We start from the raw sequence: 17111 nt of genomic DNA, 5'->3' as shown, positions 1-17111 counted from the left end.
AAACACTTTATCCCATTAGATGCTAAATCTTATCACAGGAACCCAGAAATACACTTCTGTGGAAGTAAGGCAACTCTGTAGTTCTACTGCCAGACTTTACAATGACCTTTTTCCTGAAAATTCAGCAGGAGAATAGAACAAAAGGTAGGGAAAGAAAACAGACAGGATAGAGAAGTCGGGTTTCCCCTTCTCTTTATGCCTCATTTGCCTTGTAAATGAGCCTTCTATGGAAGCAGTCATAAGCAAAACTCACAGCAGGAGACATGTGCTCGAAAATTACTATTTGGATAGCTGGAATCCAAGAAATCTGGAGGCCTTTTAGACAGTACATAAATTTTTAGGTAAAGGGAAATATTCAATTTTCTAGAAAATCACCATATATCAAGGTCCATTTCTTCTTAAAGGGAAGCATCACGCTGGGGAGGAATTTCAGGAAACTTGCCTCACCTTCAAGTTGTCTCACTCCCATTTGCTAACAGGATGAAGAAGCCCAGCTCCCCGAGTCCATTCCTAGGGGTGTCTAGGAATGCACCCATCCCCTAAGGGTGTCTCCTTTGAGTGTGGAAGAGGAAACATTTTTCTAGAAGATACATGATTGGCTTTCCCTCCTCTCTTCCTTCTTCTTTCCCTGACTCTCCTCCTTCCATCCTTCCACAGATATGTAGTGAGCCCCACAGTTAAGCCTGGCATTGCCTTATGTGGGGATACAATAGTGAACAAGATGCAGTCTTCCAAAAGCTCACAGTTAGCTTTTTAGACAAGAAAACCAGCCCTTCCACTTAGTGTGAGAAGTACTAACCCGGACAGATACTTAGGAGCGACTAACCCCCAGAAGTCTGCACTGTTGCTTTGCTTTCTACCCTGAAATTCCATACAGAAACTTGTTTTAGCTCTTGTCTCTTTTTCTTTCCCATGAAAGCAGCACATATTGTTTTAACTTATGTCTCTTCTTAAATAAGGTTAACGTCTTTGTGTTTTGCCCAAAATTATATTGGAAAACATAGATATTGTTTAATGAAAATGAAGGACTGCAATAAAGAGTACATATACTTGAGAAAACATCTGCAGATTTAAAAACTGACTGCAAAAACTTTAAAATCCTTTTGTTAGGTTTGCTTAACAACTCACTAAATGGTTGCTTTTACCATCCACTTTAAAAAGATACATTTTTTTCCCATAGCCTTAACAACAGTCATCTGGGTGGTTACCTTTTCAATATGCTTTTAAAATGCCTTTTCGGCTCTGACGCTTCATAACCACTCCCCTGGCTTCCTTCCCCACAAGCAAGCTCTGGCCCCATACCAGTGATTTGAGTCCTCTCCTCAGCTGGCTGCAGCTCAGTTTTTAACTTAAGCTCGCTTTTTTCCTGAGTGGATCACATTATGCTTGGAGTTACAGGTTATTCAAAGAATGTTAGTAGAGGTTCCCTATTCTGGAGTTTTTGAGAAAGGGCAAAGATACGAGAAAAGTAACAATCCAGAGATAATGTGCCCTTTGGTACAGTCATAGAGAAGGTATCACTGATTGATCACCACTTAGAGGATTTGGTAATAATACATGCTATGGCAGTGGAAGTGGGGAAGCTGTGAGCTGCAGTGATCTAATCCGGGATGGTCTCTTAGTCGGCTGGGGTTGCCATAACGAAATGCCACAGACTAGGTGACTTAAGCAACAGAAATTTATTTTCTTACAATTCTAGAGGCTAGAAGTCCAAATTAAGGTGCTACCAGGTCTGATTTCTTGAGGCCTCACTCCTTGGCAAAGATGGCCGCTTTCCCTCTGTGTCCTTACAAGGTCTCTGCTCCATGCAAGCAGGCCTCTTCGTGTCCTAATCTCCTCTTCTTATAAGAATGCCACTCGGGGGGCTTCCCTGGTGGCACGGTGGTTGAGAGTCCGTCTGCCGATGCAGGGGACACGGGTTCATGCCCTGGTCCGGGAAGATCCCACATGCCGCGGAGCGGCTGGGCCCGTGAGCCATGGCTGCTGAGCCTGCGCGTCCGGAGCGTGTGCTCCGCAACGGGAGAGGCCACAACAGTGAGAAGCCCGCGTATCGCAAAAAAAAAAAAAAAAAAAAAGAATGCCACTCGGATTGGATTAGGGCCCACACTAACAGCCTCATTTTAATTTAATTATCACTTTAAAGGCCCATCTCCAAACACAGTCATATTCTGAGTTACCAGGGGTTAGGGCTGTAAGGTCAGATCTTAACAAACGGCACCGCGAAACAGAGGAAAGCTTCAAGTGAGCTTTATTAGGGGGCGCTCCCGGGCGAGGTTCACTGGTCCGAGAGAAAGGGGCCAGAGAAGTCGCACCCGGGAGAGGGTTGGGCAAGATTTTATAGGGGAAGAAGGGAAAGGGGTGTGGTGAATCTGGGAGGGCGCAGGGTATTCCTTATTTAGTGGTCTCTTCGGGTATCGTGGCAATATCTGGTGCCGGTTACATCAGTCTTGGGACCGCTAGTCCCGCCCCTCGAAAGGCGGGAAGGCTGGGCTGGGTGGAAAGTCCCCAGGTCAGTTCCTGGAACTGGGTGGTCCGGAATGTCTCCAGGTCAGTTTCTGGAACTGGGTAGTCCGGAGAGTTTCAGTCTGATGCAACCTGTGAATCTGATTGCGTTCCCCTGCCTCGGGCCAGTTGGCCTTACAAGGGCTTCATGCGTAAGAACTTGGGAGGACATAATTCAGTCCAAAACAGGTGGCTTTTTGGAGAAGGGTGACAGTAAACTAGCTCTGTAAGAAATGGCATAGGGATGTGATGGGTTGAAAGGTGGGGGAAACATTCAACTGACAGAGACAAACTAGGTACACACTGGGTTTCTTCTCATCCTGAACAAGCTTCAAGACTGACAGACTTTTTTCCTCTTCAGGAGACAGAAGCACATCATTCTTGGCAGGACAGGTGCTAACCAACCTTGACTGGGGGAGCGACTGTAAGTTTATATTTAAATGACTCTCTTCTTTGGTTTTGTGGAGCCAGGCAGAATACTAACAAGCTGTGAAAGCATTACTGGAGTAAGGCACAGGGACGGAGGCTGCACTCGGCCACAAACACCCGTGGGATTACGTTTCGATAATCGACGCCTGCCTAACCATTAAGGAGGCATTAGAAATGGTTGCATACCGCTAGGCCTTTTGGTTGATCTTCATGGATTTTAATAATTTATTTGAACTTCCTGCTCTCTTCTTCTATTTTTCTGCTAAATTTTTAGTTGGTTTTCTGATTTTTATTGAATCTTTCTTTATTGGCCAGATTGCATATCACATTGCGCTCTCCATTTTCAATAAATTTCAATTTAGTAGGACTTCCACGATCCAGGCATTCTTTTGGATATTATGAGGCTGTCTATTGGAGCTTGTTTTTTTTTTTTTTTTTTTGGTTTTCTTAAAATTTACTGTAACAACAACAAAAGCCTTCTCCCCTTTCTTCTCCTTTTTTTCCCCCATTTGAATGCAAATGGAATCCATTTATCTAGGAAACTCTTATTTCACATTCTGCAATTTGGAGCCTGTGCTGGAGCACAATGCTCTTTTTCTCTGCAGAAAAGTTTACTTTATTTCTTCTCAATTCAGGGATTGATACAACCATCAGTTCTATTCAGATTATGGAAATCCAGCAAATAATAGATCGTCGGTATTGCAGTAGAAGCCTCCAGTGCGGGTGGGTAAGCCTCCCCATTATCCCCTGATTGTTTCTGGAATTTACTCAGGGCTCTGGGTTTTTGAGACTGGAATGAAAGCTAATGCTACCCGGTAAAACCGATGTGTGCTTACATTGCTCCTTAAGTGAAAACACATTTGTTGCATGGTGGAAGAGGGAATCATAAAATGGTTGGTATTAGCAAATATCAATAAACCACGGCTCCAAAGATTACAGTCTCCTGGTTTAATGGGTAAGTCCAAAGCTAAAAGCTTAGCGGGCAGCTCTGTGGCTGACTCTCTGAGGCCACATACCACAGGCACAGAGCTGTTAGTTAATTTTATAGAAAAGAAAGACATTATTACTGATGGCTCCAAGTTATGAGTGAGCTGACATTTGTATATTTTAATAACAAGGGATATCATTATTTTAATTGCTGAAAATATAGCTTATCCTAACCTTTTCAGTTAAGAGAAAAAAATCTGGGTACTGCAAAAGTTATCAGCAATGTTCATCTCTAGTGTATCGCCTGCATCTAGGTAACAATGCATCTAGACGCATAGAGGGCAAGCATAGAAGCTTCAGCAAATACAATATGCAAGTTGTAGGCATTAAGAATAAGGAGTTATTTTTCTTTATTTGATCAGTATTTACTGGTTTAGTTAAGCCTGCTAATATTTAAGCCTGCTAGGTTAAAGGCAAGGCTGTGTATTTTGAATTGGTGTCACAAATCCTATGGATTCTCAGCCTTATTTCTTTTTCAGCCTAATGTACCTTAGGCTTCAGGCTGATGGTCCTGACTTTTGAAAATAACCTGTATGGTGCTTTATGATTTGTTTATGACCTTTACATTCATTATCTCATTGAATTCTCACAAAATCACATGAGGTTGGTATTATCCCCATTTTGCTGTTACAAAACTTGAGGCTCAGTGAGCTTGAAAAAGTCAGAGACAGACATAATTGGTTTGGTAGAATGACGTGATGAAGAGTGAGATGATTTGGGTTCAAATTCCAGCACTTTGACAAGATGTTTATTCTCCCTGCGTACCCGTTTCTCATCTGTAAGATGAGGATACTTATTAGCTAAGGAGTTGGGTTCCTGGAAAGCACACAGATGTTGGGAGGCACATAGTAGGAAAAGAATTCTATTTACCTAAGCTTCCTCCAGGAGGACAAAGCCCTCCTGATCCCAGTTCAGATCTATTGCTTTTATTTTTGCTTTCTTATTTTTAACAACCCAGTTTAATATTCATTAAAGGAAATTTAAAATGATTGGCTCTTTCCCCCATTTATCTGGTTTTAAGTTATTTCTCCATATAATTCAAGGGATAGCCTGTCATAAGAACTTGTGTTAGATACAATAAGCCTTTTTGCTAGAGTTTTCATTACGATATAGATCAATGGAACTCCCCCCTTTCCCTAAGCATCCCTCGTCAAGGGCGGGAGGAATGTCTGTATAAGCATTTCTGTCTTGCAGTTTTCTCCATTACTAAATGGTAATTAGGACTATAATAATTTTAGTTGATTCCAGTTTTGAAAGTACATGATATTTCCTGCTAATGTTGCCTAAAAGGGAGTGGTTTACTGTAAAAAAGCTGGTATTTATTATTTCCAATTTTCCTTTCCAGAGGGACTGTTAGTTTGAGGACTTTGCCTCATTTGTCTTCTGAAATCTGTATCTCCTTAAGGGGAACTGAAGTCATTTCCTATTTGTTTAGTTTTGTGCATATGGTCTGGGATTTGACTTTCTGTCATTTCTTCTGTGTATTTTAACAAACCATAAATCTTTGTGGTATATTTCATATATAGTAAGATCCGAAAGAGATCACTTTGAAATTTGACAGGTATGTCTTTGAAAAACATGAAACTGGGCTTCCCTGGTGGCGCAGTGGTTGGGAGTCCGCCTGCCGATGCAGGGGACGTGGGTTTGTGCCCCGGTCTGGGAAGATCCCACATGCTGCTGAGCAGCTGGGCCCGTGAGCCATGGCCGCTGAGCCTGCACGTCTGGAGCCTGTGCTCCGCAACGGGAGAGGCCACAACAGTGAGAGGCCCGCGTACCGCAAAAAAAAAAAAAAAAAAAGAAAAACATGAAACTATGCCATGTTAAACTTGCTTTTCTGTATCTGTTACGTATTATAGAATATTTCACAGTTTACATCGTATACAAAAAGTAGAAAAAAGCCTTTTGAACCCTTTCCTGAGTATTTTGATTTGTGGTTTTTTTTCCATAATTAGGTCTGGAAATTACAATTACCATATTCCTGTTAATAAGTACACACCCACCAATGTCAGATTCTCTCTGGAAATCAAGTAAGTGCATAGCTGTAAAAGACAATTCTGTTTTTATCATTATTTGAATAACAGTACTGAATTTCCTTCACAATTTGATCTGTAAGTTAGGAGGTGGAAAGTTATCAGTTAAAGAATAATGGTTGGGTTGGGAGTTAGGCCAGCTTGAGGGAGGCGTTTACAAAATGAAGGTTGGGGCCTTCCAGGCTCCCTCCAGTGGAATGGAAAGGCTCTGTGCTGTATACTCATACCTACAAAGTGACAGTGACCCTGGGTTTGATGCTCTCAGACTGCCCCTGGCTGTGTCCCTTTGAATTGGGGTGGGAACTAGAGTAATAGTGTGGCCCTGGCCCCTGGATGTGGGGGGATGCATATTTTTGTGAGCTTCTGGGAGCAATGCTAATGCAGACACCATCCCCTTCCCCCAAGGGAGTTGAAAAAAAGAAGTCAGAGTTTGGAGGTGGGCAGACCAGTGTTCAGATTTTGTCTCTGTCACTTACTAATTCTGTAATCTTGGGGAAACCACTTATCCTCTCTGAGCTACTGTTTATTCAGTTATAAGATGTGTTTGACATTATACCATAACAAGGAGAGCTGCTGTGAGAATCACAGATAATAACAGTGAAATTAATAACTACCATTTGCTGAGCACAGACTATATGCCAGATACTCTACACTTTACTACTGGGTCATATAATCCTCTCAACAACCCGCTGAGGTTGGTATTTTTTTTTCTAGTTTATATTTTTCAGATGGGAACACTTAGTTTAGAGAGGTCAAAAAGCCTGTCCCGAAACTCATAGCGAGTAAGTGGTGGAGCTGGGCTTCAAATCATCCTTTCCTTTCAACCATCACTTTCCTGCCTCCCCAGTGACATGAGATATTTAAGAACATTGCCCCTTCCTGGCACATAGCAGGCACTTCATATTATGACTGCCTTTCCTCCAAAAATCACAAAACTCTAATTTAATCTATTTTATCAGCTATTTAAAATAATTATGGTACTTTAAGACTTTTGCAGAAATTATGCAGTGAGATACCATGCAGATAGATGGTGTTTATTTTGTGTCTCTTGATGTTAGTTTCTCCTTTGTCCCTTCCACATTTCCTCTCTTCTCCCTTTCCTTTCTCCCTTTCCTCTGTCCTCCCCACTTTCCCTCTGCTTCCCCAGCTCTGTTACTCTTCCTCCATCAGTTCCTCCCCCGTCTCCACCCCATCTCTTCCTCTGTTTCACTCAGACTTCATACTCCTTCTTTCATCCACTTTGCTTCTACAATGAGCTAATGACACAAGCCAACTGCTTGCCTTGGAAAGGTTTGTTTCAAGCAGCTAAAATTCCATGACTTAGGAACCCACCATATTTACAGGCAGAGCAAAAGCTCAATGTACTATTCTCTAGCACTCCCTGAGCAACCTGGAACGTCGTGTCCTCATTCGTTCCTAGCTTCAATGGAGGGAAATAAGTGAAGTGGTATACCCCTTGAAGTGGCAGAAGGTCATCTTGAACCACTAAATCAAGCTTTCTTTTTTTTTTTTTTAAATAAATTTATTTATTTATTTATTGGCCGTGTTGGGTCTTTGTTGCTGCTTGCGGGCTTTCTCTAGTTGAGGTGAGCGGGGGCTACTCTTCGTTGTGGTGTGCAGACTTCTCATTGCAGTGGCTTCTCTTGTTGCAGAGCACGAGCTCTAGGCATGTGGGATCTTCCCGGACCAGGGCTCGAACCATGTCCCCTGCATTGGCAGGCAGATTCTTAACCACTGTGCCACCAGGAAAGCCCCTAAATCAGGCTTTTTAGATTAAGAACCATTTTTTTCTAACATGGGTGATCTTAAAATAACATACACTCAACCGAGATTGTAGGTTGTCCCACTTGTGCAAAAATATTGTTTCCAAAGACAGATGGATCTCATCCTCTTGATGATGATTCTTGGGCCAGCCTCCAGAGAAGAGCCATTCTTTCTGACAGGTCTTCCACCCCGATAGCTTGAAGGGCTTATAATTCCTAATGGGGTTCACCTGCGCATCCCTACCCGTGTTGTTTGCCTCTCTGATTCAAACAATACCTACCCAGAGCAGGAGTCTGCAGAATCTGAAATCCTGGAAACTTCAGATGGAAGCAAATTCAGCTGTCAGTGAAAAGAGATGGAATACATCCAAAAATTATTTAAAAATCTAGGGAGATAAGAAGTTCTGATGTTGAGGTGATTTAAGTCATGAGATTAGGTTTTAGAGACTGTCATATGTTATCTCAGTTTTAGTTTTAGTCAGTTCCAGGCTACTATAACAAGAATCCCATAGACTGGGTGGCTTAAACCACAAACATTCACTTCTCACAGTTCTGGAGATTGGGAAGTCCAAGATCAAGGCACTAGGAGATTCGGTGTCTGGTGAGAGTCCACTTCCTGGTTGATTGATAGGTAGCTGTCTTCTCTCTGTGTCCTCACATGGCAGAAGGGGCGAGAGACCTGGGCTCCTTTTTATAAGGGCACTATTCCCACTCATGAGGGCTCCGCCATCATGACCTAGTCACTTTCTAAAGGCTCTACCTCCTAACACCATCACATTAGAGGTTAAGATTTAAACATACGAATTTTGGAGAGGACACAAACATTCAGTCCCTAACAGTAGTCATCTGAGATTGAGTTTCTGTTATAATGAGATGTGAACTAGTATATTGGCATCCGTGAGCTTTGTGTAATAACATGCCTATTTGGAACTTTGAATGGATTTCCAAGTTATGTTCCCATTAGTCCTTCTTCTTATCAAGATGTAGCCTAGTGGGAGCTGGTAATTTCTTTTCCATTTGCCCTTTCTCTTCTTTGTCTCTTGAAGCACAACAGAGCCATTGATAGTCTTCCAGTGCAAGTTCACCCTTGGAAATATGTGTTTCCATAGTAAAAGGGAAGCCAAAGGCATGCAAAGCCACCAAGAAGTCTCCCAGGAGATGACACAGGTAACGTTTTCCAGCTCCTCGGCATTCTGTCCCCATTCTAGAAGAAGTATGTCTACAGTTGTGGCACAGCCTCTGTTCCTCACTGAGAGAGATGCCATGAGCCACAGGCCAATGTTTCCCTTTGCTGACTCTGATCACAGGGCTTTGTTCAGCATCTTCTTTGCATCCTTCAGAAGCTGCAGACTTTTCCAGCAACACCATCAAAAGCTGTTGTCACAAATACCTCTCCTACATCAGTCAAGGGAATGCTTTTTCAGCCTATGTTCTTTCCAACTGAGTGTAAAATGCAGGTATGAAATAGATCTCTCTTTCATTCATTATTTAGGGATATCAGCACATTTGGAGCCTCCCTGCAGCCCCGTTCTTTGACAGCGCATACCATTTCCGGGTAGCTGCGCCGGTAAGCTCTCTTTTTTTTTCTTTTCAGTGAGAAAGAAATGGGCCATTAAATAAATAAATAGATAAATAAATAAACTTTAGCTACAATTAATTCTTACATTAATCATTCTCTCTTTTCTTTTCCCCCTTGTTCTGACAGGATTTAGCTGACTGTTCAACGGATCCTTATTTTGCTGGGATATTCTTTACAGACTACTTCTTTTACTTCTATCGACACTGTTTCTAATTTATTCAAGTTTGTTTGCGGACTTTACCAAAGAAAAATACTCAAATACAGTTAACGGAAACTTACAACCTCTTGCAACTTCTTTCTTCTCTTTGTAAAACATTCACATTTATTGCCAAAGGGCTTTTTCCAGGCTTTGGCTTCCAACAGTTTTGAGACATTAATGAGGAGAATAAAGTGTTTGCTGAAACTTGAGATAATGTGGTGTTTGATTTTGCCATGACTATGAGGAAAACGTTTCCTGGAGTAAACAGCACTGTTGGATTTGAAAATACTGCTTCTGTTATTAAGGAAGCTGTGAAGTCAAAATGGGTAGGTTTAACTTTACTTTGTCTTAATGTATCTCAATGCTTTTGAGAAAAACAAAAAGGCCTATTTCAGCCATGTCAACTTGGACCCACTAAACACAGACTCTTGAGAATTTGTGATAACCATGTGTGTTGGGGGGAGGAGTGGGTGGTGTCTGTTGCTGAGCTCACATTTAGGCAAACTATTGCTATGTGTAGGTATGTGTGTGCACGTGCATGCACACTACATACACTAGCGTAGAGAATGTAGCTTGCTAATAAATTGGGTTTAAGAAAAATAATTGCAGTTCTACTTTGTAAGGTTTGATGGATGCTAACTTTCTGTATCCTCTTGGGAAGCACTAGCTTGTGACAAGTCCTTTAAGGTAACCCAGACAGTCTAGGCTCAGATAGTTGCGTTTGATCTTCCAGTTGTCATTGATTTGTTTTGTTGTTCTTCCTCTACTTATAAGGGGTTCTCTTAGAGGGCATTAAGCCCATTTCCATTGTTTATAGCTGAATTAGCTTTGGATATTTCTACCTGGTTTATCGGTAGATTTGTATGCCCTTCCCAACTTAGAAGAGCCGGAAATCCTCTAGCTGGAGTGTTATCAACTATATCTTTTATTTTCTGTATTCTGATGTTTTGACGTCTTGGGGTCTTGCTGACCCTCATGGAACACCACCTCCCAGGGTTAGCCAGTTCCTAGAGATAGTAAACAACTTGCCCACCTGCGATTTTTTCAAATACAAACCAGCCAATCCGGAGCTCACACTCCAACCACCTCCTTTATCAAGTTCTCATACTGGGGGCCACTATCCACCTGCCCTAATCACTCCAGGGCCATGTACCAGACAACTATGGACAGCCCCTATAGCCCAGCGCCTGCTACAATTACTCAACTAGCCAGTCCTAAGCCTGTTTCCCTTGCCTCACCTGTTCCTTCCATGGAAACCACAATAATGACTTGCCCAAGGTTGCTCCCTCTCCCCCTGCCTCCTGACTGACCCTGCTGCTTCCCAGTGTGGTCCCCCAAGGCGTGGCATGTCCTCTCCTCTTGGGAACTGTAACAAACTACCTTTTCAATGGTGATCATCTTCTGATCTGTTGATCTTCCTATACGTTAAAATTTTCATTAATACACTATATTTTAGGACATGGCGATTCAAGGCACTCTAGCTCTAGCTTCAGGTAGCAGGGCTGCTGAATGGCTTATCTTATTGTTGGCATGTGTGATACTGTAATTTACAATAAGAAATGTATATTTGATTTTGTCCCCCGTTCCTGGCACAGAGCTCCTAAAACCTTTGGAATTCCCTAAGTGCTGAGAGAGATAAAGGTGTCTTTTGTTTTGTCAGTGAGGTGACATTTGGATGGCACAAAAGGACGGGGGCTGGTTGCCAGGACAACCAATCATGTGATTAGAGGGTTTGAACTTCCAGTCCCACCCGTGATTTCTGGGGAGGGACAAGGAGCTGAAGGTTGAGTTCAATCAATTAATCAATCATAATTAATCAAATTAATCATAATTTAATTAATCATGCCTATGTAATGAATCCAGAGTTCGGAGAGCTTATGGGTTGGTGAACACGTGGAGATTTGGGAAGACTGGCAGCCTTGGAGAGGGCATGGATGTTCTTCATCCTTTCTCTGCCCCAACCCTGTCTACCTCTTCCATCTGGCTGTTCCTGAGTTATATTCTTTTATAATAAACACAGAATCTAGTAAGTAAAATGTTTCTCTGAGTTCTGTGAGCCACTTTAGCAAATTAATCAAACCCAAAGCAGGAGATGGGGTCAACTCTAATCTATAGCTGGTAGGTCAGAAGCAAACATGATAACCTGGGCTTGCATCTGGCATCTGAAGTGGGCGGGGTGGGGGGGGCGTCCTGTAGGACTGAGCCCTCGGCCGGTGGTATCTGCAGCTGTGCCCCGAGAGACAGTACGAGAACCGAGCTGAGTTGCTGGACACCTCGCTAGTGTCTGAGAATGGTTTGGTGCTGTGCGGGTGAGACTCCTCCATACAGTGGAGTTGGGTACCAGAACCGTGTTTAGCCTATGAGTCAAGTAGGATGAGGCAGATGGATATTTTTTCACCCATGACAGTGGTAATCAATAGGAATAAGTCCCCATTTGCTTATTTTCAAATGTGATTAAACACATGCCATGTGGATGGAAATTACAAGAGCTATTAAGAAAAGACATGTTCCTTACTGACACAAAAGGCATTTCGAAATAACTTAGGGACACAAAGGTAGTTTAACCCAGTAGGAGCTGAGACTTTGGAGCCAAACAGTCCTTACCTTAGTCCTGAATCCTGACTTTGTGTATCCTTGAGCGAGTTACTTAACTTCTCTAAGCCTCAATTTCCTCATTTATAGAAGAGGACAGTGAGTATCTGCAATAGATAGGATTAAATGAGATAAAATACGTAAAGCACAGATAGGCTGTAAATAAATATAAGCTGTTATTGTTATACGGAACAGAACAGTTATAAAGATTACAGTGGGATAATAAAGGGACTGAGTAACTGAACACACACACACACACACGGAGGCATTCCATCAATTGTAAAAACCAAACTGCAGATATAGAGCATATGCATGTGTATTACATAACGTTTACATATTTTTTATATTTGGAAAATTGTTTTCCCTTTTACTAACAGCACAGCCTTTTTTTTTTTTTTTTTGGCACGCAGGCCTCTCACTATTGTGGTCCCTCCCACTGCGGAGCACAGGCTCCGGACGCACAGGCCCAGCGGCCATGGCTCACGGGCCCAGCCGCTCCGCAGCACGTGGGATCTTCCTGGACCAGGGCACGAACCCGTGTCCCCTGCATCGGCAGGCGGACTCTCAACCACTGCGCCACCAGGGAAGCCCAGCACAGCCTTTTTTAAAAATAAATTTATGTGTTTATTTTTCGCTACGTTGGGTCTTTGTCGCTGCGTGCCGCTTTCTCTAGTTGGCGGCGAGCGGGGGTTACTCTTCATTGCAGTGCGTGGGCTTCTCATTGCGGTGGCTTCTCTTGTTGCGGAGCACGGGCTCTAGGCATGAGGGCTTCAGTAGTTGTGGCTCACGGGCTCTAGAGCGCAGGCTCAGTAGTTGTGGCGCATGGGCTTAGTTGCTCCGCAGTATGTGGGATCTCCCCGGACCAGGGCTCGAACCTGTGTCCCCTGCATCGGCAGGTAGATTCTTAACCACTGCGCCACCAGGGAAGCCCAACAGCACAGGCTTTGTAGAAACTTAAATAAGGTAGTTAATTCTTGGGAGTTCAGGATTCCTCCAGTTTCTTAGATTCAAACTCAAACTTGGTTCTCCTGAATTGTAGTATCAGCCTGTCCCAGCAGGACCTCAGTCTAGATACTGGAGTTGCCACTCCATTTTTAAAATAACATCCCAGGGGCTTGGTGTAGGAGAGACTCCATTAATTTGACTCTTCTACTGTTAAATACTGGTCAGTAGCCAAGTTACAGGAGTTCTTTTCGGCACATAAATCCCATGTTCTTATTCACTCACATATGTTCAGGATAATGTGGGGGTTTCAGATATCTAGTTGAGTAATGTTGCCTATAAGGAGATTTCTGTAAAATGAATACTGTTTTCCCACTAATCCATAAAAAACTGAAAGTCTTTTCCCCACAGAAAACTTACTACAGGAGATGTGTTGAAAGACTTCAGAATGAAAGGATTTAAGATAGTGAACAGACCTGTGGCAATCTGTGGCTTCTTGGAATCAGTTAGGACGAGAATAGACTTTGCTGTACGTTTCTTTTTGTATTTACAGCACTTCTCCAGTTGTTAGACGTCCACTGTGGACCGGGCTGCTTCAGGCCAAAAAATTTTCCTTGTGCCAGAGAATTTTCTGAATTTCTACTGGAGTATTCCCAAATTCACAGGATTAAAATGTCTATAAGAGTATTCCTCTCAAAAGCCCATAACCCCAGTCTAGTCATGAGCAGAACATCAGACCAATCCCAGACAAGAGGCATTCTACAAAATACCTGACCAGCACTACTCAAAATTCTGGAGGTTACCAAAAACAAAGGAAGTCTGGGAAATGGTCATAGCCAAGAGGAGCTTTTTTATGTTTTTAAAAATTTTGGCCATGCCGCGTGGCTTGCGGGATCTTAGTTCCTGGACCAGGGATCGAACCTGGGCCCACAGCAGTGAAAGTACAGAGTCCTAACCACTGGACCGCCAAGGAATTCCCAAGAGGAGTTTAAAAAGACATGGTAACTAAATGTGGTGTTCTAGAGGGCACCCTGGAACCAAAAAAGGAGATTAGATACAAACTAAGCAATTAAGTGTGGACTTAATAATGTACAGTATCAATATTGGTTCATTTTCTGTGACAGATATACCATACTAATGTTAAGATGTTAATAATGGGGGAAACTAGGTGTTGGGTTTATGGGAACTCTGTGTACCAGCTTCATAATTTTTCAAAATAAATCTAAATTTGTTCTAAAATAAAAAAATTATTTAAAAAAAGTAAGAGGGCTTCCCTGGTGGCGCAGTGGTTGAGAGTCTGCCTGCTGATGCAGGGGACACGGGTTCGTGCCCCGGTCCGGGAGGATCCCATATGCCGTGGAGCGACTGGGCCCGTGAGCCATGGCCGCTGAGCCTGTGCGTCCAGAGCCTGTGCTCTGCAACGGGAGAGGCCACAACAGTGAGAAGCCCACATACCACACAAAACAAATAAGAATAAAAAAAGTAAGAAATGAAATCCATAACAGCTGGGCTGAAATATCACGTGCTGCCACAAGGTATCATTTGTGATAACATGAGTTCAATTCTGCACATTAATTTAATTAGCTTCCAAATACCATAAAGAATACTATATGATATAAAATATAATATAAAATATACAACAACACATAACAAATAAGATTACAATGATTTTTCTTGAGTTCTAATACAGGAACTCAAGGTCTGTCAGATTTTTTTTTTAAACTACCACACCATAAAAATTCACTTAAAACAATTAGCATGTATGGGTTCAGACCTCCAGCATTTAAAAATAAAAGCATTTTGTAGAGCTCTTAACCCTACCTCTTCTTCCATTTTTATTTTTATTTACTTTTCCTACACAATTTTTCAATTTCAACCTTAGTGGCAGATTCCCAACAACATGTTATTTGAGTCATGAAACTAAAAATCCTCAAGAGGAGAGCAACAAAGGAATTCTGTTGGCAGTTTACAAACCTCTTCTTACTGGATTCTCACAAGAACCTTGTGATGTTGGGAATGAGGGGAGTTACTCACAGTTCCCCATTCTACAGATAAGGAGACTGAGGCAGAAATAGGTTAAGCAAGGATAAGAGGTGAGCCAGATTTTCTGGTGTTAAATTAATCCACTTCCACTACATACATATCTTATTCAGCGTGGGCTGTCATACAAAATTGAAGATTGGGTGGCTTAAACAACAGGAATTTATTTCTCACTGTTCTGGAGACTGGGAAGTCTAAGATCAAGCTGCCAGCAGGCTCAGTGTCTGGTAAGGGCTGTATTCTCGAGCTGAGACAGTCGCCTTCTCACTGTGTCCTCACATGATCTGTCCTTAATGCATGCATATGGAGGGAGGGAGAGATAGAGAGGTGGAGAAATCAAGTTCTTTGGTCTCTCTTTTTACAAGGGCATGAATCCCATCATGAGGGCCCTATCTTCATGACCTTGTCTTAACCTAATTACCTTCCCCAAATCAGATCTCCAGATACCATCACACTGGGGACCAGACTTCAACATAAAACCGAGCAGAACCTTGAAGGGGCCTTTCCAGGGACAGACCACCCCCATATCCCTCACTTCTTGTTTATAGAAAAGCTTTAGCCTCCTAGGCCTTCTCCGAGTTCCAAAGAGCAAATTTAATCAGAGAAGTGAGAAAATGAAGAAACAAAGGAAAACGGTCAAGCAGACAAAAATAATAGTTTAGCCATAAAACAAAGTCAAGGACCTTTAGTTTCTCCTCAAGGGCTATTAATAATATCCTGAGCCATATTCTTGAATTGCTTTGCAGATACTAAAACCCCCATCAGGTGGAAGAAGTTAATTGCACGCTGACCACCAGCACGTAAACCCCAGACTGGTTGGAACCAGAAGGTTGATGGTTGAGATTCCCGAAACATCACCCTGCTACCTCATCATCAACCAGTCAGAGAACTGTGGGCAAGCCGATCAAGCACCCTGCGACCCTCTCCCTCACACTGTCTTTTTTTTTTTTTTTTAATTAGTTTCTGCTTTATAACAAAGTGAATCAGTCATACATATACATCTGTTCCCACATCCCTTCCCTCATGCATCTCCCTCCCTCCCACCCTCCCCATCCCACCCCTCCAGGCGGTCACAAAGCACCGAGCTGATCTCCCTGTGCTCTGCGGCTGCTTCCCACTATCTATCTACCTTACGTTTGGTAGTGTATATATGTCCATGCCTCTCTTTCGCTTTGTCACAGCTTACCCTTCCCCCTCCCCATATCCTCAAGTCCATTCTCAAGTAGGTCTGTGTCTTTATTCCCGTTTTGCCCCTAGGTGCTTCATGACTTTTTTTTTTTTTTTTTTTAATTCCGTATATATGTGTTAGCATACGGTATTTGTCTTTCTCTTTCTGACTAACTTCACTCTGTATGACAGACTCTAGGTCTATCCACCTCATTACAAATAGCTCAGTTTCGTTTCTTTTTATGGCTGAGTAATATTCCATTGTATATATGTGCCACATCTTCTTTATCCATTCATCCGATGATGGACACTTAGGTTGTTTCCAGCTCCGGGCTATTGTGAATAGAGCTGCAATGAACATTTTGGTACATGTCTCTTTTGGAATTATGGTTTTCTCAGGGTATATGCCCAGTAGTGGGATTGCTGGGTCATATGGTAGTTCTATTTGTAGTTTTTTAAGGAACCTCCATACCGTTCTCCATAGTGGCTGTACCAATTCACATTCCCACCAGCAGTGCAAGAGTGTTCCCTTTTCTCCACACCCTCTCCAGCATTTATTGTTTCTAGATTTCTTTTTTTTTTTTTTTTTAAGTTTATTTATTTATTTTTTTAATTAGTTTCTGCTTTATAACAAAGTGAATCAGTCATACATATACATCTGTTCCCACATCCCTTCCCTCATGCATCTCCCTCCCTCCCACCCTCCCCATCCCACCCCTCCAGGCGGTCACAAAGCACCGAGCTGATCTCCCTGTGCTCTGCGGCTGCTTCCCACTATCTATCTACCTTACGTTTGGTAGTGTATACACGTCCATGCCTCTCTTTCGCCTTGTCACAGCCCACCCTTCCCCCTCCCCATATCCTCAAGTCCATTCTCAAGT

The 17111-nt window shown here is 42.6% G+C and overlaps 1 protein-coding gene and 1 long non-coding RNA gene across 14 annotated transcripts in view; one reads left to right on the top strand and one right to left on the bottom strand.

Annotated features, from left to right (window-relative positions):
• MYRFL (myelin regulatory factor like) overlaps positions 1 to 9797 on the top strand; it is a gene marked incomplete at its 5' end in the record, with an annotated part of 115719 nt that extends 105922 nt beyond the window's left edge. The window contains 6 exons of one of the 2 annotated variants that reach the window (XM_081250098.1): positions 2867 to 2926; positions 3567 to 3654; positions 5871 to 5945; positions 8758 to 8878; positions 9204 to 9278; positions 9417 to 9797. In XM_081250098.1, coding sequence (XP_081106224.1) covers positions 2867 to 2926; positions 3567 to 3654; positions 5871 to 5945; positions 8758 to 8878; positions 9204 to 9278; positions 9417 to 9503 — 506 coding nt within the window. In that variant the 3' untranslated portion in view covers positions 9504 to 9797. Of the gene's footprint in view, positions 1 to 2863; positions 2927 to 3566; positions 3655 to 5870; positions 5946 to 8757; positions 8879 to 9203; positions 9279 to 9416 lie in introns of both variants that reach the window. The other variant, XM_081250097.1, reaches the window with a different exon arrangement.
• LOC308625645 overlaps positions 1 to 17111 on the bottom strand; it is a 259830-nt gene that overhangs the window by 39640 nt on the left and 203079 nt on the right. For all 12 annotated transcript variants that reach the window (XR_014017130.1, XR_014017131.1, XR_014017132.1 and 9 more), the window contains one exon: positions 12094 to 12188. This is a non-coding gene — a long non-coding RNA (uncharacterized lncRNA). The remainder of the gene's footprint in view (positions 1 to 12093; positions 12189 to 17111) is intronic.

This window comes from Mesoplodon bidens (genome assembly GCF_964165515.1).
Source record: "Mesoplodon bidens genome assembly, chromosome: 11".
NCBI lineage: Eukaryota > Metazoa > Chordata > Mammalia > Artiodactyla > Ziphiidae > Mesoplodon > Mesoplodon bidens.
This window is presented reverse-complemented; position numbering and strand designations above follow the sequence as displayed.